Source organism: Lithobates pipiens, unplaced genomic scaffold (assembly GCF_037356315.1).
Source record: "Lithobates pipiens isolate NorthernLeopardFrog02 unplaced genomic scaffold, aLitPip1_a1.2 Scaffold_30, whole genome shotgun sequence".
Lineage (NCBI taxonomy): Eukaryota > Metazoa > Chordata > Amphibia > Anura > Ranidae > Lithobates > Lithobates pipiens.
The window spans coordinates 180,349,597-180,376,299 of NW_027507791.1; the positions used below are offsets into that span (position 1 = coordinate 180,349,597).

Below are 26,703 nucleotides of genomic sequence, written 5' to 3' on the forward strand. Positions count from 1 at the left end.
GATGAGAACTGCTGGGGTGTTCCTATTTAGATAAGTTGCCTTTCCAGCTTGGTTGATACTGCTGAAGTGATTCCAGCCAAGAGGAGACGACATCTGAGATCCAGGGTCCTCATCTTGATCCGGGAGAGCCACCTATCTGGATATCCATACGTATTTGATTCGGTGTCGCTGACATCCGGATCCACCTGCTCTGGTAAGAGTATTCAATCTCTTTCACTTTGAGGATTCACCAGTTTTGGATTGCATCTCACATTTAAAGACTGGCATTCTACTGTTGAACTTCTATACGTATACACACATTTTCTTTACAAGATTGGATTTATGTCACAGGACTTTTACTTTAATTGGTTCTTGATATTTATTTTTTGCACTAAGTTGGACTCTAATATTTCCTTTTGCATATGAGGATGTTTTAGCAGTTCACATGTATTATTTTTGCTTTATTTACACTATCCTATTTGAATATTTGTCACATTCTTGTGTAGTTGCTGTTTATTTCTCTTTGTTTAGGTTTGCGCAGTTATACCATATTTTCCATACTGTTCCTGTGGCAACTCAAAATTGTTCATTTGTTTGATGACCAGGACCAGTAGGGGGAATAAATATCCCAGTGGAGACAGACAGCAATAAAAACCTGAAAAATCTGATGGTGGGGGTTAACCTTTCCCCACTTTACCAGAAATTGAAAAACGTTTTAGCTTTAAATATAGAGTAAAACCTTGGTTTGCAAGCATAATTCATTCCAGAAACATGCTTGTAATCCAAAGCATTTGTATATCAAAGCAAATTTCCCCATAAGAAATAATGGAAACTCAAATGATTCGTTCCACAACCATTTATTCATAGGTCCTTCAGTTTATAGTCCAGATAAAAAAGATTATAGCAGACCAGGTTGTGTAACCATAAATGTCGATCCACAAATGGAAGTATTAAAGAGAAGAGAGGTGCCTCTAAGTGTAGCAATATGTTGCTAAATGTTGAAACTTCATTAAATGTAACAATATTGCTACACTTAGAGGCACCTCTCATCTCTTTTATACTCAGTTGTGACATGACGCTACCTGTATATCAAGACATTGCTTGTATATCAAGTCAAAATATATTAAAAAATTTTGCTTGTCTTGAAAAACACTCTCAAACCAAGTTACTCTCAAACCAAGGTTTTACTGTACTTTAATGCTCTGATTTTAGCACAATAACAGTACTTACATGATAGCATTAACAGACCATTATCAATTTCTTTTGCCTATTGCCTGAAATTGCTCTATAATATGTTTGTTGGCTCTGTATCTTTTATAATCACATGTAAAACTAACCACCTTATTCTTGTTTATTGTGTATTTAAAATCTTTGAAAGCTGATATTTTCCAAAGGATTGTATGAAAAATCATCAATAAAAATGTACTTAATCCAAAAGCCCCTACTGAAAACTTACTGATCAACTTTGTGTATTTCTTTAGTGTATGCATATTTTTGTACAATAATATAATAATTATTATTATTATAACATTATTATAATTAATCTTTACTTTTGTCAGGTAATAAAATATTTGAACGTGCCTGATCCGCTGCACTACTATGTGCAAAGAAATATACAGTATCTCACAAAAGTGAGTACATCCCTCACATTTTTGTAAATATTTTATTATATCTTTTCATGTGACAACACTGAAGAAATGACACTTTGCTACAATGTAAAGTAGTGAGTGTACAGCTTGTATAACAGTGTAAGTTTGCTGCCCCCTCAAAATAACTCAACACACAGCCAATAATATCGAAACCACTGGCAACAAAAGTGAGTACACCCCTAAGTGAAAGTGTCCAAATTGGGCCCAATTAGCCATTTTCCCTCCTCAGTGTCATGTGACTCATTAGTGTTACAAGGTCTCAGGTGTGAATGGGGAGAAGGTGTGTTAAATTTGGTGTTATCGCTCTCACTCTGGTCAGTGGAAGTTCAACATGGCAAAGAAATTGTTGTTCTACATAAAGATGACCTAGGCCAGTGATAGCGAACCTTGGCACCCCAGATGTTTTGGAACTACATTTCCCATGATGCTCATGCACTCTGCAGTGTATTTGAGCATCATGGGAAATGTAGTTCCAAAACATCTGGGGTGCCAAGGTTCACCATCACTGACCTAGGCTATAAGAAGATTGCCAAGACCCTGAAACTGAGCTGCAGCACGGTGACCATGACCATACAGTGGTTAAACAGGAAAGGTTCCACTCAGAACAGGCCTAGCCTGAATACACGTGAGTGCACATGCTCAGCGTCATATCTAGAGGTTGTCTTTGGGAAATAGGCATATTAGTGCTGCCATCATTGCTGCAGAGGTTGAAGGGTGACGGGTCAGCCTGTCAGTGCTCAGACCATACGCTGCACACTGCATCAAATTGGTCTGCATGGCTGTCATTCCAGAAGGAAGCCTCTTCTAAAGATGATGCACAAGAAAGCCTGCAAACAGTTTGCTGAAGACAAGCAGGCTAAGGACATGGATTACTGGGACCATGTAGACAAGTTCAGGCGCAAGTGACTGAGATCAAATTTCCCTCAGGTCTTGATATATATATATACCAGGGGCAAATACAGAAAATGTGGGACAGGGAAAGTACAAGAAATGTACAACAATATATAAATATAAATAAAAATGTCCAATACGGTATGAAGTGTGTGGCGGCAACCAGGTGAGGAGTGCAAAGACAAGTGTGTCTTGCCTACAATCAAGCACAATGGTGGTGGGAGTGTCATGGTCTGGGGCTGCATGAGTGCTGCCGGCACTGGGGAGCTACAGTTCATTGAGGGAACCACAAATGATAACATGTACTGTGACATATTGAAGCAGAGCATGATCCCCTCCCTTTGGAGACTGGGCTGCAGGACAGTATTCCAACATGGTAACGACCCCAAACACACATCCAAGATGACCACTGCCTTGCTAAAGAAGCTGAGGGTAAAGGTGATGGACTGGCCAAGCATGTCTCCAGACCTAACCCCTATTGAGCATCTGTGGGGCATCCTCAAATGGAAGGTGGAGGACCGCAAGGTCTCTAACATCCATCAGCTCTGTGATGTCGTCATGGAGGAGTGGAAGAGGACTCCAGTGGCAACTTGTGAAGCTCTGGTGAACTCCATGCCCAAGAGGGTTAAGGCAGTTTTGGAAAATAATGGTGGCCACACAAAATATTGACACTTTGGGCCCAATTTGGACATTTTCACTTAGGGGTGTACTCACTTGTGTTGCCAGCAGTTTAGACATTAATGGCTATGTGTTGCGTTATTTTGAGGGGACAGAAAATTTGCACTGTTATACAAGCTGTACACTCACTACTTTACAAGCTAAGCAGGAACACGGATCTCTGCCTTCATTCAGTCAGAGCAACCACCACACAGTTAGCAAGCACCAGCTTGGCACCCACTTAACCCTTTGATCACCCCTGATGTTAACCCCTTTCCTGCCAGTGTCATTGGTAGAGTAACAGTGCATACACTGTAATAATGTCACTGGTCCCCAAAAAAGTGTCAAAAGTGTCAGTTAGGTGTCTGATTTGTCCACCACAATGTCACAGTCCCACAAAAAAATCGCTGAACGCCGCCATTACTAGCAAAAAAAAATAAAAAATGCCATAAAAATATCCTATAGTTTGTAGACGCGATAAGTTTTGCACAAACTATTCAATATATGATTATTGAGATTTTCTTTTACCAAAAATATGCAGAAGAATACATATTGGCCTAAATTAATAAAAAAAATTTAAAAAAAATTTATTGGATGTGTTTTTTTTAGCAGAAAATAAAAAATATTGTTTTTTTTTCTAAATTGTCGCTCTTTTTTTGTTTATATCGCAAAAAATAAAAAGCGCAGTGGCAATCAAATACCACCAAAAGAAAGCACTATTTGTGGGGAATAAGGACACACATTTTTTATGGGTAAATCGTCGTTTGACTGCACAATTGTCAGTTAAAGTAACACAGTGCCGTATCGCAAAAAAATTACCTGGTCATTAAGGGAGTAAAACATTTTATGGCTGAAGTGGTTAAAAAAGGCCTGGCTTCATTCCTAACAAAACACATAATATAACTGGATACTAATGCTGACTTATAGGTATTGCTGGAGCAAATTGGACTGTGTATAAAGAATTGTATACATTTTTTTTCCCCATATATTGGTTGAACTGGATGGACTTTTTTCACCCTTAACTACAGTATGTAAAAACCCAATATTATAAAAATATGATAGTAATCTGTTATGCTAATATTAGTATATTGTACACATATCGACCAGTTCAATACCGGGCCCTTTTACCCCCTTCCTGCCCTGGCCAATATTCGGCATTCAGCATTGCCATACTTTCCTTGTGTGACCGTAGAATTGTCATTCAGCGCTTCATTTTTGTGGTATTTAAGCACCACTGGGTTTAAAAAATTTTTGCTAATAAAACAAATCTGATTATTTAAAAAAGGGTTATGACATTTTGCCCAAAAAAAAAAAAAAATTCTTCATACATTTAGGCCAAAATATATTCTGCTACATTTCTTTGGTCAAAATAACCCAAATCAGTGTTTATTATTTAGTCTGTAGGAAAATTGTAGAGTCTACAAACTATGGTGCATACAGTACATCTGAAAATGTATCAATCTTGATCCTGTATCAATACTGACATCCTATCTCATTTCTTGTGGTCTGAAAATGCCAGAACAGTACAAATATCCCCCCAAATGACCCCTTTTTGGAAAGTAGACAGTCCAAGGTATTTAGTAAGAGGCATAATGAGTGTATTTAATGTTGTTTTTGTCACAAATTTTTTATTTTTTTTTACATTTGGTCACTAGTGCAGCACAGGGTCATTATATAACAGGTGTGGCAGCAATTAACCACTTCCCGACCGGCACACGATGATATACGTCGGCAGAATGGCACGGGCAGGCAAATTGGCATACAGGTACGTCTATTTGAAATTGCCACCCTGCTATCACGCACGCGCATGCCGGTCAGGACCCTCGTGAGTCCGGTTGCAGGTCCTGCGGACTCGATCACCGCGGGGATACCCGTAAACGTCTCACGGGGAGGCTGAACGGGGAGATGCGGAAGTAAACAGCATCTCTCCATTCTGCCTTGTAACAAGTGACACTGATCTCTGCTCCCTGTGATTGGAGCCGAGATCAGTGTTCACTAACACACAGCCCAGCCCCCCACAATTAGTAACACACCCCTAGGACACACTTAACCCCTACGCTGCCACCCCTTGGTTAACCCCTTCACTGCCAGTGTCATTTACACAGGAATCAGTGCATTTGTATATCACTGATTGCTGTATAAATGACAATGGTCCCAAAAATGTGTCAAAAATGTCTGATGTGTCTGTCATAATGTCAGTCACAATAAAAATCGCTGATCACTGTCATTACTAGTTAACAAAAATTATTAATAAAAATGCCATAAAACTATCCCCTATTTTGTAGACACTATAAATTTCATGCAAACCAATCAGTAATCGCTTATTGCGATTTTTTTTAACCAAAAATATGTAGAAGAATACGTATCGGCCTAAACAGAGGAAAAAACATGTTTTTTTAATATATTTTTGGGGAATATTTATTATAGCAAAAAGTAAAAAATAATGCGCTTGTTTTCAAAATTGTCGCACTTTTTTGTTTATAGTGCAAAAAATAAAAGCCGCAGGGGTGATCAAATACCACCAAAAGAAAGCTCTATTTGTGGGAAAAAAGACGTCAATTTTGTTTGGGAGCCACGTCGTAGGACTGCGCAATTGTCAGTTAAAGAGACGCAGTGCCAAATCGCAAAAAGTGGTCTGGTCTTAAGCCAGCAAAATGGTCCGGTCTGAAAGTGATTAAGGACATTTTAATAATGTTTCTTAAATTTTTCAATTTTATTTTTACTATTTAAAAAAAAAAAATTGTTTTACCACACTGACAAGAGTAAGGGCGCGTACACACGCGGGGACTGTTCGCTCAACTTTGTCCGCTGAACAGTGTTTCGGCGGACAGTCCGCTCGTGTGTGGGCTTTCAGCGGACAGTTTCAGCGAACAGTCTGCTGAACAAAGTTTTTCGGAATTTCCAAAAAACTGTCCGCTGAAACTTTGTTTCAGCGAACAGTCCCCTCGTGTGTAGGCTTGTTCATCAAACTAAGTTCCGCGCATGCTCAGAAAGGATTTACACGCCGAAGTTTGCATTGCAGTGTATAGGACGTCGTTTTCTAGTCCCGTCGTACGTGCCGTTCACGTCATCGCGCACAGTTTCAGCGGACTGTTCGTTCGTCGTGTGTGGCCAAGTCCGTCCATCCTAATTTTGAGCGGACTGTCCGCTGAAACTGTTTGACGAACAAAGTTGAGCGAACAGTCCCCGCGTGTGTACGCGGCCTAACACTTCTGGAGAAGTGATAAAGATTTTTATTTTTTATTTTTTACACATCATGATTGCTTATACTACTGAATTCCACGTGTATAAGCGACTATTTTTAGGGACTAGAACTGATTCACTCAGTGTGTATTGTTGTGATTAGCTATGATTGGTCACAGCTAATCACATGGTACAGATAGGCTGTGATTGGCCCGGTCTGTACCATGTGATCAGTTTGACCAAGCTCAGCTAGCAACACAACTGTACACAATGGATAGCATGAAAGGAAGCCATCCGTTGTTTACAATTGTCATGTGATCTGCTGTGATTGCTCACCGTGATCACATGGTACTTGCAGCGGCCCGGTACAGTGATCTGTCATCAGCTGTGGTGACAGATCGCGTCACAGTGTGGCCCTTTTGGCACGTGCAGTGCACATTCTGGGAGGACATAATATGCCGTCTACCCGGTACAACAGAGTTTGTGCCCAGCCATCATTTGACAATAGGGCAGAAACTGGTTATAGACGGATGCATAAAGATGCACTCTTCAGTATAGCTTAAAGTGATTGTAAAGGCTTGTTTTTAATTTTTTTTTAAGATAACAAACATATCATACTTAATTCCACTGTGCAGCTCGTTTTGCACAGAGTGGCCCCCGGACATCTTCTTCTGGGGTCCCTCTGCGGCTCTCGTGACTCCTCCCAGCATCAGATAACCCCCTAGGAGAAGTGCTCTCCTGGGGATTACTTTGCGGGTGTGCTCTCAAGTCCAGCTTTTGCGCCCATAGACATGAATGCTGGACTTGCCCCCCCCCGGTGGCCATGTCATTGGATTTGATTGACAGCAGCAGGAGCTAATGGCTGCGCTGCTATCAATCTATCCACTCAAGAGCTGGGACCCCATGGAGAGAGGGACAGCGCGTCCCCACCAAAAGGGAAATATGGGGCTCAGGAAAGTAAAACACTGCCAGGTGTTTTTACCTTAATGCATAGGATGCATTAAGGTAAAAACACACAAGGGTTTACAACCCCTTTAAACACATTGCCATATTTTGGTGTGTGGAGCGGTTGGTGCTGTGTACAGCTATATATAGAATTGAATGGTTGTAGGCTGTTGAATGCAGATAATCTGCATTTGGGACCTCACTTCTGCATACAGCTGTCTGCAATTATTCATGTCTATAAACAAGCTATACACAGCATGTTTAATGAAGAATGTGTCCAAGTCTTTGCAAAATAGTAAAAAAAAAGATAAAACTAGAAATAGTTAAAACTAATAAGGGCAATAGAAAGGTCTTCTCTACTTGTTCTTTATATTTGACTGTAGTGACTTTCTTCTGTGGTTGTACTTTCATTGTACATGCAAACCCAGTATACCACTCTGTAGACTATGACAAAATGATTGTCCTTATATGCACCATGTTAACTTCTTTCCTAAATCCAATCCTTAAAGAGGAAGTAAACCCTGATGGGTATACTTCCTCTTTGTCTCCCTGTAAAGGTAAAGCATAATGGGCTACTATGCATCGCATAGTAGCCCTTTTTTCGAATTTTTTCTAAATTCCAGCTCCAGCTTGCATAACTAAAACAGCCTTCGATTTATTCGAAATAGATAAATATATCTAATAATATAATATAAATGATATAAATATCTCACTTTCTTTATGGATGTTTCAAACTGCCCCACTACTTCTGCCTTACTTCCTGGACAAACTTTAGGTCATGACACAGGAAGGAATTGACCAGCTTTTTTTTTTTTAATAAAAGCTTCACACTTTAAAACATTGTAAATTACACAACATGCTTTAGCTTAAATGCGATTTTAGTGACGGAGCTTACATATACTTTAATTGAATGAAAATAATATGCAGAAGAATGCAAAGATTTCCCATGCTAAGGAAAAGTGCTATGTTCTTGGAATCCCTGTGGTTGAATTGTATATCTGTATTGAAAAAAAATGACAAAATTTTATTTATTTGCAGGGATAAAAAAACAAGAATAAAACACAATTAATAAAACTAAGTAAGCAATATCATTTTAGATTTTTTAGTATTTGAATTAGAATTTGGGATTTTGAGTGCTTGAATGTTTTTCTTTTCTTTTTTTTGTCTTTTTATAAAAACAAGAAGAAAATAAGAAGGTGCCAATACAAAGAATTTTTAAAACATACTAAAATGATGAGTTATTCATTGGTGTTATGTAGCAGACACATCCACATATTTATTTTCAGGGGTAATAAACAAGAATTAAACACAATTAAAAAAACTAAGGAAGCAATATAATTTTAGATTTTTTTAGTATTTGAATTAGAATTTGGAATTTTGTGTATTTGAATGTTTTTCTTTTTTCATTTTTTTTTTGTCTTTTTAGAAAAACCAGAATAAAAAAAAAGAAGGTGCTAATACAAAGAATTTTTAAAACATACTGAAATTATGAATTATTCATTGGTGTTATGTAGTAGACACATCCAGCTGCATGAAGGCTCACATTTAATATAGAACACCTCTGAATTCCAGTGTGTTCCGGCATGCAATTTTGGACCCCTGATTCCCAGGTGAGATCCTGACCCTGAGAACTCAGGCCAGGGAGGCTACACTTTTCAGCAGGGGCATTGGGAGGGGGTGGCTAGGAGGGGCTGAAGCCCCGAATGTGACCCCGAAAAGCCACGAATATCAGGCATGCAGCTCTCCACCGTTAGCCCCGAGCAGCGAGCCCTGGGACAGATCTGATCCGAAGTGTGGCTGAGTGCCATAGCAGGTCCCGCCTTCTGGAGTCTGCAACGCCTATGATGGACGTTCCACTGGTCCAATGCCGGGACCGAAGGACTTGTGATGTCCATCATAGGCGCTGCCGGCTCCAGAAGGCGGGAATTACAATGTGGCCGCCACGCCATATCCCCGCTGGGTGCTCGGGCGGGCCGCTCTCCTCTCCTCCTTGGCTCCTCCTCTGATGACTGACTGACTGTCCGGCTGCTGTGACTCTGCACACCACGGCTGAGCTGAGGTAGGTCAGACAGTGTATATAAATGTCAGTGTATGTGGGTCAGGCAAGTCAGTGTAGGTAGGTCAGTGTAGGTAGGTCAGTGTAGGTAGGTCACTGTAGGTAGATCACCACTGTCAGTGTAGGTAGGTCACTGTATGGAGGTCACTACAGTCAGTGTAGGTAGGTCAGCGTATGTAGGTCAGTGTATGTAGGTCACTACCGTCAGTATATGTAGGTCAGATAGGTCAGTGTATGTAGGTCAGGTAGGTCAGTGTATGTAGGCCAGGTAGGTCACGGCTCAGCACCCCCCCCCCCCCCATTTCCAGCCTTGGACTTCGGGCTGAAGCCCCTGGTCTTTTTGCTACCTAGCAATGCCCCTGCTTTTCAGTGATGGGCCAAAATTGGTCATACCACTCATTTCAAGGTTTGTTGGAGCTGGGGCGTTCTAAAGAAATTCTGAGCATACACATAGAAATTCCTGTTACACCAAACCCAACTTCAGGCTTGCTTCAAAACAAACCTACACTGAAAAATGAAAAAGCCTTTGCTAAAATAATCAGCATCCTGTACTGCTCAAGGGATGACCAATGCCATGACATTGATCACATGATCTCTGCTGAATGGAGAATTTCACTATATATACACATCTGCTGATTGACCATCTTTGTCTGACTGTCAGTCCTACAAGCCTCTTCAGCAGATGAATGTGATCAGTGTAACGGCTTTGGCATGTCCTTGTCACTTGTCTTTGAGGGTAGAATGGGCAGATGTCTCAAAGGACAACAAAAAACAGAACCTTGTTCTACTTACATTTTTATTGGTCCTTTGTGATGTTAACAGTCAGTCATGCAATCTCCAGGGTTGGCACTTTACTATATGCAGGTGGGTTATCGAAAGACATCTGTAAATCTAAGAGTAGGTTACATTTTAATTCCCTTTTCTACTTCAAAATTGAGTCTGAAATTATTTTAAAGCTGAACTCCAGGGAAAACAAAAACTCACCCATGCAGTAGGGTTGTCTAGACACTGCAATGGTTAAACACTTGCTTAGGTATAGGGTGCTAGATAAAGCATTTTTTCTTACTCTGACGGAACCGATCCCACACTCCGATTGAGTGCTTCCGTCAGTATACGGCTTCCTAAGTCTGAATATAGATATCAGATATTCCAACCGCTCACAAGCACAAAACAAGAAGACACTTGCTTAGCTGCTCAACATGGACTGATTTATTAGAACCAAAATGTCAAGTATTTATAATACAGTAGAAGACTAAAACCTAACCTAATTAGCATGAGCTAATTATCTACTCATTGACCCAGACCAGATTCATTTACACAACAGACAGGTGGCTGGAGTTGATGACATTAGCATCTAACAGTTTGTGTCCCAACAGTGTGATTCAGTCTATTGCTAATATGGCAAATACATATCCAGAGTCTGTGTGTTTTGGGGGGGACATGGATCTGAATCCAAGTAACACCTCAGGGATCCCCAGGCATACAGCTCACAAAGAGCACCGTTCCCCCAAATGTGAGGGCCCATATTCGCAAGGCAAGAAGCTTGCATTCTGTCCCCTCCAACAGCCTCTGTCCTGGCTAGGTCTGTCACACTTACCTTATCCTTTGCTCCTGCATGTTTCCTCTAGGGTCGCCACCTGTCCGGGATTCACCCGGACAGTCTGGGTTTCAGGGGGACTGAAACCCGCACACATGAATCAAAACCCAGACACAATTTTCAGACAGGAATGTAGCTCAGAACAGGGCCTGACAGGAGGGTTAGAGGGAATTATGCACCGCATTACTATTCTCTTTGGCACCCCTAAAGGTGTCCTAGGTCTGTTATCCTATAGTGCATCCTAAAAAAATAGAAATTGCTATGCACCTCTAAAGTGTTTGGGTTTGGCTTGGAGAAAAAGTGGCAACCCTAGTTTTCTCCATGCAGCTAGACCAGTACCTACAGCTTCTCCTCCACTACACTCCAGTGGTTACAGATTCTCTGACTCTATCAAGTACCTGTAGTCTGCAGTATGCATAGCCCTACAATGGACATGAGGATGCCAAGGAACACTCCACCTGTGGAGCATAGGGGAGCAGGGGAGAGGTAAGGAGGTAAGTAAAACTTTTTACCCACTTGCTTGCTGGGCACTTAAACCCCCCTCCTGCCCAGACCAATTTTCAGCTTTCAGCGCTGTTGCACTTTGAATGACAATTGCGGGTTTATGCAACACTGTACCCAAATGAAATTTTTATCATTTGTTTCACACACGTAGAGCCTTCTTTCGGTGGCATTTAATCACTACTGGGGTTTTTATTTTTTGTATAACAATCAAAAAAAGGACGGAAACATTTTTAAGGAAAAAACATTTTCCATAGTTTGTTATAAAATTTTACAAACAGGTAATTTTTCTCCTTCATTGATATGCACTGATAGGCTGCATTGATAGGCACAGATAAGGCGGCACTGATGTGCACTGATAAGGCAGAACTGATGGGCCCTGATAGGTGGCATTGATGGGTGGCACCTATGGGTGGCACTGATGGGCACTGGTGAGGTGGCACTGATAGATGGCACTGATGGGCACTAATAGGTGGCATTGATGGGCACTAATAGGTAACACTTATAGGCAGCACTGGTGATGAGGCACTGATTGGGGGCATTGATAGGTGGCACTGTAGGCATTGACAGGTGGTGCTGGTGGGCACCGGTAGACTGGCAGGTGGCACAGGTGGGCACAGATGACTCGATGACTCTCTGCGATCAGACAGCTGCTGGCTGATAGCGTAAGGAGAAAAAAATAGGCAACTGGCGAAGTAGGTCCGTGCTGTAGTCTTCATTCAGCTATAGCGCGGATGGGAATCGGTTAAAGTACCTTAGACGCAAATGATCATTTAACTCTTTCAACATGGAGCAACCCCACTGCAAGAGAAGTTTCTTTCTTTCCTTCGGAATAAGGACTTAAAGTGGTTGTAAACTCAATTTTTTAACTTTTACCTACAGGAAAGCCTATAATAAGGCTTACCTGTAGGTAAAAAAAATATCTCCTAAACCTGTACGGTTTAGGAGATATTCCCCTCGGTATGCGCCGCTGACTGCAGCGGCGCATGCGCACAAGGGGATTCTCGGCCTGAAAATCCGGCAGTGGCCGACCGGCCGGAATGAAATCTCCTGTGCGCATTGCGCGGGAGTGACGATATCGCGGCTCCGGCCACTCACAGCGCCGGAGCCGCGATACCCGGAAGAAACGCAGAGGGAGCATGTCAGCTCCCTCAGCGTGGATCGGGCCAGATGTCGGGGCCTTGTTCGAAGGTAAGTATTTCATAATGAGCTAGTATGCGGTGCATACTAGCTCATTATGCCTTTTGCTTTGCAGGTTTAAAAAAAAAAATAATAATTTGCAGGTTTACTACCGCTTTAACTAAAGTTATTCTCTTAAAGTTTTGTCCCGTGTAACTCTTGTCCAACATGAATACAGTGTCAGCTATTTTTCTTAAAAGATATTCACTTTACTTCCCTGCTATTAGACACAGATGGAAGTAATATTTCCTTTAAGCCCTTGTACACACGGAAAATGTCCGATCGGACCGTGTTGTCGGATAATCCGACCGTGTGTGTGGGCTCCATCAGACTTTTTCCGTCGGAATGTCCGACCAACAAGCTGGATATAAAATTTCCCGATAACATGATCCGATCGGACTTTGTCCGATCGTTTGTAGAGAATTCCGATGCTCAGATCAAATTACGAGACCAAAGCTATTGGCTACTAGCCTGAACGTAGTCCCGTCGTAACGAACGAACGTCATCACGTTCTGAACGATCAGATTTTCCGACAATTTTGTCCGACTGTGTGTATGCAACACCAGTTTCAGACAAAATCCATCGGAAAAAATCCAACAGATTTTGTGGTCGGAATGTCCTACCGTGTGTACAAGGGCTTAGACAGTTATCACCATCACAAGATTTCCCCTTATGCCGCGTACACACGATCAGAATTCTGGCCAGAAAAAGACCAATGGGAGATTTTCATCAGAAAATCCGACCGTGTGTATGCTCCATCGGAATTTAAAGCGGAGGTCCAACCTAAAGTGGACCTCCGCTCATCGGAACTCTCCCCCCCTCCGGCGCCACAATTGGCACCTTTCAGGCGGGAGGGGGGTGCAGATACCTGTACAGTACAGGTATTCTGCACCCACTTCCGGGATAGCTCTCTGCGGAAAGGGGCGTAGATTACGCCCCTTTACGCAAGTGCCCGCCCCTTTACGCAAGTGCCCCGCTGCCTGCTGGGAAACACACAGATCCCAGAGGCAGCGGGGACCATCCTTATTGCGCAGCGCGATTCGCGCATGCACAGTAGGGAACCGGGAAATGAAGCCGAAAGGCTCCATTTCCTGATTCCCATACCCAAGATGGCGGCGGCAGCACCCAACAAGACGATCTAGAGTTCGGCTTCGGGTGCCGACATCGCGGGCGCGCTGGACAGGTAAGTGTCACTATTTTAAAAGTCAGCAGCTGCAGTATTTGTAGCTGCTGGCTTTTAAAAAAAAAAAAAAAAACGCGGAGTCCCGGCGGACTCCCGCTTTAACTGTCCGGATTTCCACCAGCCAAAAATTGATAGCATGTTCTCAATTTTCCCGACGGAAAAACTTTTTATCGCAAATTCGGATCGTGTGTAGGCAATTCTGACACTCCAAAAATCACCCATGCTCAGATTCAACTACGAGACGGAAGCTATTGGCTACTGGCTATTGAACTTCCTAGAATAGTCACAAGTTTAAACGTGTTGATTAATATTGCTGCACTTACCTTGTGGTATATGAGGACCCTCAGATACAGCATATTTTTCTTCAAACTCAATCGTGTCTTCCTTATCAAAAACTGGAACAGACAGAACATTAAGAATTGTTTATTCTAATTAATTTGTTCATCAAAAACCACAAGTAAAAATGTATATATTGCAGCATAACAGTCCTTAGATGTGGTGGCTGCATTTTTTTTCCTTTTGCCCGGGTTTTTTTCCCTTTAATTTCAGCTTGTGGTCCTGCCCGAAAAAAAAAAATTCCATACAAAAATTAACAAAGGATGACCGTGCCCAGAGCCCCAAATGCTCTATTGTTAACTATAAATGACAACAGAACAGAAAAAGATAGCCAACACATTTCGGAGGCAAAAATGCCCCTTCCTCAGTGCTTGGACAATATAGTAAAATGGTATTGATTGAACTCAAAGCAAATGATCTTGAACATAACTTTTGACAGGGGAAAGAAGTGATGTGCTATTGCACTTGCTTATAAATAGGGATGAACCGAACACCCCACCCCCCGGTTTGGTTCGCAGCAAAACATGCGAACAGGCCAAAAATTTGAGTGAACATCGTCAAAGTATACGGGACACGAACGTGAAAAAGTGCTAATTTTAAAGGCTTTCTGCTAGTTTATTGCCATAAAATGTGTATGGGGACCCGGGTCCTGCCCCAGGGGACATGTATCAATGCAAACAAAAGTTTTAAAACAGATGTTTTTTTCAGGAGCAGTGATTTTAATAATGCTTAAAGTGAAACAATAAAAAATATTCCTTTAACTATCGTGCCTGGGGGTCTCCTTAGTCTGCCTGTAAAGTAGTGCATCTTTTCCATGGTCCTAACATTACAACACCAAAATTAAATTTCTAAAGGAAAAAATGTTATTTAAAATTGCTAGCGGCTGTAATGTATTGTCGGATCCTGCCCCCCCCCCTCCCCAGGATATTACCAGGCCACTCGGGTCTGGTATAAATGTTAAGGGGAACCCCCCGCCAAAATCAAAAAAAATGTCGTGAGGGTCCCCCCAAAATCCATACCAGGCCCTTCAGGTCTGGTATGGATATTAAGAGGAACCCCACACCAAAATAAAAATAAAATGGCCTGGGGTCCCCCCCAAAATACATACCAGGCCCTTCAGGTCTTGTATGGATTTTAAGGGGAATCCCTTGCCAAAAATGTAAAAAAAAAAATGGCATGGAGGTCCCCCCAAAATCCATACCATACCCTTATCTGAGCACGCAATCTGGCAGGCCACCCCCCTCCTGAACCGTACCAGGCCATATGCCCTCAAAAATAGGGAGAGTGCTTTGGGGTCCCCCCAAAACACCTTTTACCAATGTTGATGGGGACAAGGGCTTCTTCCCCACAACCCTTGCCCGATGGTTGTTGGGGTCTGTGGGGGGGCTTATCGAAATCTGGAAGCCCCATTTAACAAGGGGGGCCCCCAGATCCCAGCCCCCTTTATGTGAATGGGTATTGGGTACATTATACCCCTACTCATTCACCAAAAAAAGTGTCAAAAAAGTAAAAATGACAGGAGATTTGGTTTTTGACAATTCCATGGAAAAACAATTTTCAATCACAGTGTCGACAGACCGAAAAAAAAAAACGGTAAAACTCCACCTCGATGGAAGGTGTCCCCATGACTCTAACCTTTTTACGCTGACAGCTCTTATATAGCCAAGGGCTTGGCCACCGGTGATGTGACCGGGTGACCCCGCCCCTTCTGATGTCATGTGATGTCACGTGACAGAGAAGGAGGGGTCACCCATTTACATCACCGGGTGGCCCGGGCCCTTGGCTATATAAGAGCTGTCAGTGCAAAAAGGCTACAGTCGCTGGGAGACCTCCCATCGAGGTGGAGTTTTTCCGGGGTTTTTTTTGGTCTTTTGGAGAGTCTTTTTTCCTTGGATCGTGATTTATTTGGCTGCTGAGCAGCAAGGCATTCTGTAATCTCCTTGTGAAATCAGAAAATCTGGTGTAGCTTCCTGCTCCTAATGAGCAGACGCAATTTTTTTCTGTACATTTAAGTTGTCTGAAGCTGCAGTTTGGCTCAGACTAATTATGTCAAAATTCTGGTTTCTGTACCAGTTCAGTTTTGTTGTGCTAGTTTCCGCTTGCCCGTGGGTGTCGCTGTCACTACCGGTAAGTGTTGGAAATGCAACAGGCTGAATGCATTGGGTATCCCTTTACTCAGAAACAGCCCGGTGGGAGTGATCTACCCACTGTGCATCCTGGGTAAGGGTACTTAAGGTACAGGTGCCACTTTTTTCGGGGTTCGTTATCCTGACCTCATGGCCCTCCTGGCCTAAGGTGTGTGCTGCCTTTTTCTATGTATCGTGGCCGGCTGGCCCAAGGCTTCGCAACTGAAGGGTAGGCCCAGAAGTCCTGGGGCCTACCGATCCAGGGGTGGTCCTGTGCTGTCTTGCTTGTGGGGAGAAGCCAAGCGACTGGAGGCTCCAGGGGAGGACTTTTCAGGAGAGGACCGAGCAACAAGGCTGGTATCTCTAGAAGAGCCTGGAGACTCAGTTGGAGGACGCATTCTGGGTCATCTACCACACAGTACCGCCAGACCGGCTGAAAGAAACTGGCACTGTGTGACAGTTCTTTCATTTACAACAAGTTGCTGGTTGTGCATTCCTGTGGCAGAGGATTGCACAACGATACCGCTAAATTGACAAGACTGTGGCAGAGACTTTGACCGAGCATCTCATCGGCTGCTAGGTCAGTGAGAGAGGCCTAGCCGGTGAGTGTTGGATCCAGTTCTGAAGCTGTTTGCCTGCTGGATCAAGAGACACCTCTAACCCGCAATTACAAGGTACCTGAATCCCCCTTAACCCTCCATCCCTCTATTGCAAATTGATGTTCTTTTAATAAAGCTTTGAAAAAAGGACTAAGTGTCAGAGCCAATATTCTTTAACCAACTCTTGAACGGAACCCCTAAGACGGACACAGTGAAAAGGTGAGGTAACGGTAAGCCCAAGCAGCTCCTTTGGGGGTCAGTGCTACACTGGTAAGGAGCTTTTTTAATTCTTTGTATTGAAGAACTCCGTGGTGGTGTGTAGACATGTGCGCTGCCAAAAAAATTGTTTCTTTTCGTTTAAATGCATTTTTTTGCTTTTTTCAGAAATTCAAAAATTCTGAAAAATTAGGAAATTCGGAAATCCGAAAATGCGGATTTTCAAATTTCAGAATTCCAGCTTTTGAATTTACTAATTTTCAAATTTTCAAATTAATGAATTTACAAATATTCGAATTTTGAATTACGAATTTGTGAATTACTAATTTTCGTATTCCGAATTCCTAACTATTAAATTATAGGTATTGGAATTTATTTTCAAATTTGGCTGTTTTTGAACGTAACGAATATAAAAATGTATCTGAAGTTACGAATTATCCGAAATAATGAATGCTGCATCTAAACAAATGGAATGGAACAAATTAATAATAACAATAATAATAAAAAGGTTTTTATTATAATTTATTATTATTAGATCGTTACATTCCATTTGTTTAGATACGGCATTCATTATTTCAAGTAAGTCGTAACTTCGGATAAATTCATACTCTTTACGTTCACTAACAGCCAAATTTGAAAGGAAATCCCAATACCTATAATTTAATAGTTATTATTAGATAATTATTTTTTCATATTTTCGAGTTTTCAAATTTTTGGATTTTCATTCTTTTGAATTTCCAGATTTTTCATTCTTATTTTTGAATTTTCGAATTTCCAAATTTTAGATTTTTTTAATTTCCTAATGTCGAATTTTCAAATTTCAAATTTTCAAATTTCCAAAATGTCTAATCTTCCAATTTTCCAAAATTTTCCAAATTGCGAAATTTAGAATTTCCAAAATTTCCAATTTCTGAAATTTAGAATTTTACAACTTCCGAATGTCCGAAATTCCAAATTTCCGGAAATTTGGAAATTCGGAAATTAGAACATTTGAAATTTGGAAATTAAAAATTTTCTGAAATGTAAAAATTTGGAAGTTTCGGAATTGACGAATTTGTCAAAATTCGTTAATAAAACTAATTCAGGACTAAACAAATTGCACATGTCTAGTGGTGTGATCTGGTCTAAAAAAAATTTAACACATACTTTAGATATCAGTTTCAGGAGGATCAACTTTTTCATTCTATAGGAAGTTTGAATACAAATGCAACTTGGGTAACTGCTTAACACAAGACACAGTGTGAATCACACTGCAGTGTATGCTGTTTTTATGATTAGTTTGTACAAAAAAAGGGAAAATCTAGCGCTCCATTGTCCACAATGACAAAGGATATCCTTGATTGCAGTCACTGGCCTCTACAATGCATTTGAGCATCAGAGTGAGGAACATGGACTATGAGTGTGTGAGCTACTTACAAATCTCATCATAGGTACAAATTAGTGAATTAAGATGTGAAAAACAGTTATGCCACCGTTTTCCTTTCAGGGTCTTATGGATCAGTTGGGAGTCTTTCTTTTCTATAGGACTTACCTGTTATTTGCTGTTGGTTGTTCACAGATAACCAAATTTGTTTCCTTCTGTACACGAAGATTAAGATGGCAACAACAAGGACTAGGAGCAATACTACCAAAGTCACAGGGAGTATCGACACTAGATTATTTGTGTTATTTGTCTCTATAGGAAAAACAGACAATCGTTATTTGTATTTTAAAGCAAAGGCATGGCATACTATTGATAGAGCAGAATGAAGGTGCTGTAAAGAAAGTTACTCCAATCTATACTTATGATTCTGTTAGGAATGAATGCAAGTAGGCTGAACCACTGATGTTTCATTCTTTTATCTCCTGCTGGCTATCCTGCTAGAGCAGATGTTTGGGTTGGTGTTATAGAGCCTGTCACAGCCATTACCATGGGATATCTTGTTGTTTTTTTTATTATTTTGAATTATGGTGAGTAAATTGAAAGTAGTGAAGTCAAATGAATGTGCTAGCTAGGCAAAGTTGGTAATTCAAATAGGAATATTTTTCTACAAGATTCCCTGGCTGATATAAAAAGCCAATGATTCTGACACTTCCTCAAAACTCTCGTTGTAAACTCTTATTTTCTTTTTTTAAATAACAAACATATCATACTTACCACCACTGTGCAGTTCGTTTTGCACAGAGTGGCCCTGATCCTCCACTTCTGGGGTCCCCCAACGGTGCTCGCAGCTCCTCCCAGCATCGGGAAACCACCTAGGAGAAGTGCTCTTCTTGTGGGTCCCATGTGGGTGCGCTCCCGAGTCCAGCATTTTTTGTCCATAGACACAGAATGCCAGACTCGGCTCCACCCCCCAGACACGCGTCATTGGATTTGATTGACAGCAATGGGAGCCAATGGCTGTGCTGCTATCAATCTATCCAATCAAGAGCTGAGACAACGGGCAGAGCACGTCTCCGGTGTGGGAATTACAGGGCTCAGGTGAGTAAACCAAAGGCACTGCTTGTTTGTCTAAAGGTGTAGTTGTACTTAAAGTAACAGCAAATACTAAAACAGTGCTGAAATACATACAGTATATGCAAATTGAGTAACATTTCTAATTCTGTTCATACATACTTGTGATTTATGCACATCAACAGCCCTGCATAGATGGTTGGGTGACCTCACTTTTCTCTGTTAAAGATAAGCAATAAAGTTTGGTCCTTTCCCCACTTTTAGCTTGAAAATTGGATAATGAAGGACCGACAGCATACTAATAAGACCCTCTCTTTGCTCTTTGAGAAAGAGCTCTGATGCGTGGAAGAATATAGGAATCTAATGTCAGGCTTCTATACTGGCAGTATTTAAAATTAACACGAACAGAAGAAACCAAGCACCAAACAATTCGTCTAAAAGTCCATATACCCTTTATTCTTAAAATTGAAGTCACGACCAGTGGAAAAATAGTAGCCAAAGATAAAGAATCCCCCTTTATCAGGACTCGTGTTTGGTTGCTGGAATTCTAATACCACTGAGATCTGAATACTCATCCTTGTTTAAAATATCCATCTAAAAGTTTTTATCAAGGTCCATATTGGGACTGATGAAGGGGAATAAATACTATTAGTTACTGTTTTTTTACTGGTTGTGACTTCACTGACAAGAATAAAGAATATATGGACTTTTGAACTGATCATTTGGTGCTTAATTTCTTCTGGTAATGTATGTTTAAGTCAAGAGTATCCTACTTCTGTGGAACTATCACCCCACTTTGTGTTTTCCAAGTGATACATTTGTCAAGAACTAAAACCAACCTGCATTTGAAGAAAGTCAAGCTTCAAGTCCAGTGCCTCTATTTTATACAATTTTAGTATTTTAAATTAAATCAGTCACATTTTATTATATATCTTTTTGCCCAAAGTTCAACTTTGAAACTAAAGCAACTGCAGTAAAGTACAATTATTGCTTTTGAAAAATTAACACCTGTATTAATAAAGAGGATTATTGTTTTTTCGTTTGGCCAAATGTTGTAATTATGTGGGTTGCTGCAGACTGGTCAACCAAAAGTTCTCAGTATATGTCTCCTGGAAAAATCTGGTGCTAGGCTTTCTGCAACCTGTCCTTGGATCCCTCCTCTTTATTCGTGCTTTAGGTTTAAATTGTAGTGTTTTTGTTTATGTAGCCAAGTGTCCTGCTCGAGGGTTGTTGCATAATGTTTCCAAATGCCGACTTATGTCTATTGGTGGATAAAGACAGATTCTGGTAGGGTGAAAACTGATACTTTGCTATTTTTCTTTGGCAATTTTCTTTCTAAAGTTAAAATAAAGTAGAATCATATATTTACTTCATAGATTTCATCAGTTCAAAAAAGACTGAAACCTTTTTTAGAAATAATTTAAGTGTCTGCATCGGAGGTGCAGAGATCCCAATGCAAAGATACCATAAACCCCCCTTATGTTAACCCTTCTTGCAGTGGCGTAACTAGAACCTTCAGGGCCCCGATGCAAGAAACAATGGAGGGCCCCCCTGACAGGGCCCTTTACTCCGAGTTTGGTGGCGGAACAACAGGACCCGGTTGCAAGTGGGTGGCTACATGTAAAGGAACCAATTTCTCCATTTGCTGCTGCTTCTCCACCTCTCCCTCCCACAGGCATTCAGCGGTTGCAGGAGGAAAATGGAGAGATGGGTTCCTCTATGTCGGTGTTTCTCAATATTTTTCCAGTCAGGGCACCCTTTAAGTACATCCCTATGGCCGCGTACACACGCGCGGACTGTTCGCCCAACCTTGTCCGCTGAACAGTGTTTGGGCGGACAGTCCGCTCGTGTGTGGGGCTTCAGCGGACAGTTTCAGCGGACAGTTGGCCGAACAAGGTCTTACGGAAATTCCGAAAAACTGTCCGCTGAAACAAGGTTTCAGCGGACTGTTCGCTCGTGTGTAGGCTTGTTCGGCCAACTAAGTCTCGCGCATGCTCAGAAAGGATTTCCACGTCGGAAGGTTGCATTGCAGTGTATAGGACGTCGTATTTTTCGTCCCGTCGTACGTGCCGTTCACGTCATCGCGCACGGTTTCAGCAAACTGTTCGTCCGTCGTGTGTGGCCATGTCCGTCCATGCTAAGTTTGAGCGGACTGTTCGCTCAAACTGTTGGACGGACAAAGTTGGGCCAACAGTCCGCGCGTGTGTACGCGGCCTAAGTGAATGGGGCTGCACTGCAACCACCCTGCAACTGTGTGCATTGCATGCAGTTGCAGCATAGTTATGATGCATTTAAGGGGTTGTAAACCCTCGTGTTTTTTCACCTTAATCCATCCTATGCATTAAGGTGAAAAAACACCTGGCACTCACCGGAACCCCAGCCCCCACCTTTTTACTTACCTGAGCCCTGGAACTTCACTCGGTGGAGATGCGCTCTTCCTTTGCCCAGGGTTCTCGGCTCCTGATTGGATAGATTGATAGCAGCTCAGCCATTGGCTCACACTGCTGTTAATAAAATCCAATGAGGCGGGCATCGGGGGCGCCTGCAAGGTAACCCCCCCCCCCGGGAGAGCGCTTCTCCTAGGGGGTTGTCTGATAAGAGGAGGGGCCAGGAGAGCCACCGAGGGACCCCAGAATACAAGGTTCGGGACCACTCTGTGCAAAACGAGCTGCACAGTGAAGGTAAGTATAACATGTTTGTTATTAAAAAAAAAAAAGCAAACCTTTACAATCACATTAAGGGATTAAAACCGGTGGTCAGGAGGCAACATATTGCCCCTTTACCAGCTGTCAAATGCCTCTGAAAAGCGATCTGAGCATAGGTCGCTTATCAGAGTAATAGCATTTTTTTGCTGCTACTTTGAACAAGCAAGAAAAAAAAACAGTTCTGATTGTACACATATGGGGTAGGGCTGGGGAAAAAAATCGATTTGAATCTTGAATTGAGTTGAGAGGTCCAATCGATAAAAATTTTCAGCAAATAGTTTTTTTTTAGATATTTATTTTTTCACCAGGATCAGTGCTGACACCGCACCGGTCCTGAGGAGCTGCGGGCAGGAGTTTTTAGGTGAGGCCGTGGCCTCGGCCTAGCTCCCGAGGCCGGACCTGCGGACTAGTACGAAGCCACGGCCTCACCTAAAAACTCCTGCCCGCAGCTCCTCAGGACTGGCGCGGTGTCCATAAAAAAAACTGGATTCGAATTGTGAATTGAGTTTTTTTTTTTAAATGACAGCATTTTTTTTTTAGAAAATCGCCCAGCTCTAATATGGGAAGGGGGGGCAGGATTAAACGCAGATACATAAAATGTGCATACATACATCTAAACAGCGGCGGCTGGTGCTCAATATTTTTGGGGGGCACAACATTTTTTATAAACCAAATCATCAAATGCAGCCACTGTGCCATCAAACGCTGCCACTGTACCCTCAAATGCAGCCACTGTGCAATCAATCACAGCCACTGTACCCAAACGCTGCTACTGTAGCCCAACAAACGCTGTCATTGTGCCATCAATTGCAGCCACTGTGCCATCAAACGCTGCCACTGTGCCATCAAACGCTGCCACTGTGCCATCAAACACTGCCACCGTGCCAATTTAACACTGCCACTGTGCCCATTTAATGCTGCCACTGTGCCTATTTAACGCTGCCACTGTGCCCTCAAATGCTGCCATTGTGCCATCAAAGGCTGCCACTGTGCCATCAATTGCAGCCACTGTGCCAAACGCTGCCACTGTGCCCATTTAACGCTGCCACTGTGCCATCAATTGCAGCCACTGTGCCATCAATTGCAGCCACTGTGCCATCAAAAGCTGTCACTGTGCCATCAAACACTGCCACTGTGCCATCAACTGCAGCCACTGTGCCCATTTAACGCTGCTACTGTGCCCTCAAATACTGCCACTGTGCCATCAAACGCTATCACTGTGCCATCAATTGCAGCCACTGTGCCAAACGCTGCCACTGTGCCCTCAAATGCTACAACTGTGCCATCAATTGCAGCCACTGTGCCATTAAACGCTGCCAGTGTGCCATCAAATGCTGGTAGTGTGCCCTTGAATGCCCCCAGTGTGCCCCCCCCGCCCGCTCGCCATCTACACACATACACATACACACACACATGCACACACATACACGCACACATGCACATACACACACAAATGCACACACACATAAAGTCTTTTCAAAAAACGGCAGTGCTTCATCTTACCTCTTCCTGCCGGGTACTGCACTGTAGGGGGAGACAAAGAGCACAAACTGCTTTCACTTTAGTTACAAGCAGTGTGATGACTCCGCGCTCTCCGCACAGTGCCGATTACACTTCGGCTGAAGATCTGGGAGCTCGGTCTTTCAGATATACAGAGAGGCCCTCAAGGCCCCCCTGCAGCACGGGGCCCGGTCGCCTTGGCGATCTCAGCGACCCCTATAATTCCGCCACTGCCTTCTTGTAACACTAACTTTTGTGTAAGCTTAGCACTAACTGTTCATGTAACCCAATTTCCTTGTTATAACCCTAACACTAACCCTCCTGTAAGCTTAATATGAACCCTTTCTGTAGTCCAACTCTCCATGTAATCCTAACCCTCCCTGTAACCTAAACACTAATTAAAGTATCTTCTGCATCACAATTGCTTGACCACATCAGAAATTATTTATAGTGCTTATATCTCATCCTAAATTTACTCATAGGAGAGTAAATAAGAGATTTGATAAGCTGCATTCTTTGGTCTATTGCTTTAGGCACAAAATAGCTACCCTGTTATCTTTAGGTCATGGGTACATCAGTACACCTACTACCCAAGCATAGATACTGGGGTTTCTGCCTTGCCTCTCCAACCTTCATATACAGAACAACCTCTTGTAGCCACTATATACTGATAGTCCTTCTGATATTGATAGGCATACTTTAGGGATAACCCATAGCTATTTTTTTAGTAGGGTTTGAAAAGGCCACACAGCAACTCCGAACTTTGCAATTAGTTGTATAAGGATTGTACATTGGATAGCACAATGACCTTCTGTCACTGGGTATGGGGTCCCTGGATGTGCAGTCGCTATCATTTCATAAGGATCTGAGGACTCTGCAAAAGAGATGGTAAAAGAAAGTACATTAAAGTGAAATTATAGAAGATATTTTTAGTGAGCTCATATTTGCATTATTTTTGTAAAATTCTACAGGAGAATGTGCTGTAGATGAACAAAGCCTTTAGTTTTCTTTTATGGATTACTGATAGCATTTTTATTATATGACAGTTTTATTTAAGTCTGACACTCATGAACTGACATGGAGATATACAAGACATACCCGGAAGTCACCTCTATGGTATGCTGCTGTGTCTCAATGCATTTCACATATATTGTGCGTCCTCAGGAAGCCTCAATTCATGCAAAACACATTCAGACACAGCAGCATATCATAGACGCCACTTCCAGGGACTTCCGGTTTTGTAATTTCCCACAATTGGAAAGCACGCCAGCTCGGAGGTGCAGAGCAGCAGTGAGCATTTGGTTTTTAGCATTGCTGGGGGAACTAAGTTCTGGTTTAAGGGCACTATACCATGTGAGTTTGCGCAATATTTTAATAGTTTTAGCATAATAAACATTCTGTGCGATTATGGCTGTTGTTTGTGATTTTCTGCCATTATATCGGGGCGTATACTGAGAGTGGTGAAATACTATCTGTTGGATGTGGACCCACTTGAGGAGATTTAAATCGATAGACCACTATATGGTTATGGCACTCTGGTGAGTGTGTTATCTATGTGGTGGAGGGTAGAGCACTACTGAATGATATCACAGAGATTTGTGGACACTTTATAATATCTCTATAGCTCTATTCAGGTCCATTTGTTTTTAATGCTGAGAGCACAGTACTGGTACTGTAGTATGGCATCTGAGCTGTTTCCCAAAAGAAAGCTTATGTTAGAAATCCTCAATATATTCTCTTAAATACTTAATCAAACATAAAACTGTTTCTTTTTTTGAGGGTTTTCCTCTGCCTACTAGTGCATGTGCAGTGTATACTACATTCAAGGCATGCCTCTTGTGATACCTGTTGTCAATTGTGAAGAATAATTTAGGGTAAAGAAGGAGACGTTAAAGACCTTCTTTCCTTTGGCTTGGGGTGCTACATAGTCCTAAAGTGGGGATTACTGACCTTGGCTTTCCTTCATCCTCTTAGCAAGTTCCCACCCTATACATTTATTGACAAGTTTTATCTTACCAGCAGTTGAATGGTGCCTGTTTTTTTTGGTTAGCCTGTTGATCTGCCTAGAACTAATGCTTAAGACAGGAAATGAAATGCTATTCAATGCTTAAAATGTATCCGTTTACATTTTGAGTAAAATACTGTGTTGTTATGTTGTTTGCTGCTATTATGGAGTAAGTATGAGGTATCATAACTTGATAGGGATGTGGTTCAGATTCCCTGTTACCATGGACTCACGGCAGATCTAGAAGATTCAAAGTTTGCTACTCTGTGAAGTTTTGTGGAATTTGGCTAAGCTACAGTAAATTCTCTGTAACCATATTGCACTACATGGCCTTTAATCTTAGGTTGGTTGGCTTATGAAGGCCAATAAGGGGGCTTTTGGATAATCAAGCCCACTCAGTATAAAAGGCTGAGGTCATAGCAGCCACACTGTTGCACTGTTCAAATAGGCCATCACATATGAACACAGGTCAGGTCTTTTTTTTTACCCTTGAAAGATGTGCTTATAAATACCAGACAACTTCTTAGCTTTTTCACTTAGGGTCTTGGGAAAACTGGCAACTCTGGCACCACATTTTAAAAACAAGCACAGGCCTAAATGTGGACACAAAAGACTCCGACCAAATACAAGGGGGTATATTTTTTTACAAAGGGAAAGGAAGAAGAAGAAGACGGAAGAGAGGTGCCAGGAGGTCAAATTGTTGATATGAGTGGCAGCAAAAGCCGGAATAAGAGGGAAATATTTTTGGACTTTTTTTTTAAAAGTATTTGTGACAGTGGGGTCACTTTGGGACACAGGGTGAATAAAAGAAACCCCCGATATGGTCTGTGATAGCCATATTCAAGGCTGTATAATACATTGTATACTGTATGTGGGGGTTAAGTGTCATTGTTGTGAGGAATTAAGTTGTTTTGCATTTCTATTGTTCATTTAAGTCTATCCTTGTGTGTAGTGTAAAGTGC

General features: G+C 41.9%; 1 protein-coding gene across 3 annotated transcripts in view; it reads right to left on the reverse strand.

Moving 5' to 3' along the window:
- Positions 1 to 8,095: 8,095 nt before the first annotated feature.
- The window catches only part of LOC143943371 (Fc receptor-like protein 3), an 89,606-nt gene continuing 70,998 nt past the window's right edge, over positions 8,096 to 26,703 (reverse strand). For 2 of the 3 annotated variants that reach the window (XM_077465101.1, XM_077465100.1), the window contains 5 exons: positions 24,545 to 24,610; positions 18,629 to 18,772; positions 14,144 to 14,215; positions 10,153 to 10,251; positions 8,096 to 8,302 (listed from right to left, as the gene is read on the reverse strand). In XM_077465101.1, the coding sequence (XP_077321227.1) occupies positions 10,187 to 10,251; positions 14,144 to 14,215; positions 18,629 to 18,772; positions 24,545 to 24,610 (347 nt within the window). In that variant the 3' untranslated portion in view covers positions 8,096 to 8,302; positions 10,153 to 10,186. The remainder of the gene's footprint in view (positions 8,303 to 10,152; positions 10,252 to 14,143; positions 14,216 to 18,628; positions 18,773 to 24,544; positions 24,611 to 26,703) is intronic. The other variant, XM_077465102.1, reaches the window with a different exon arrangement.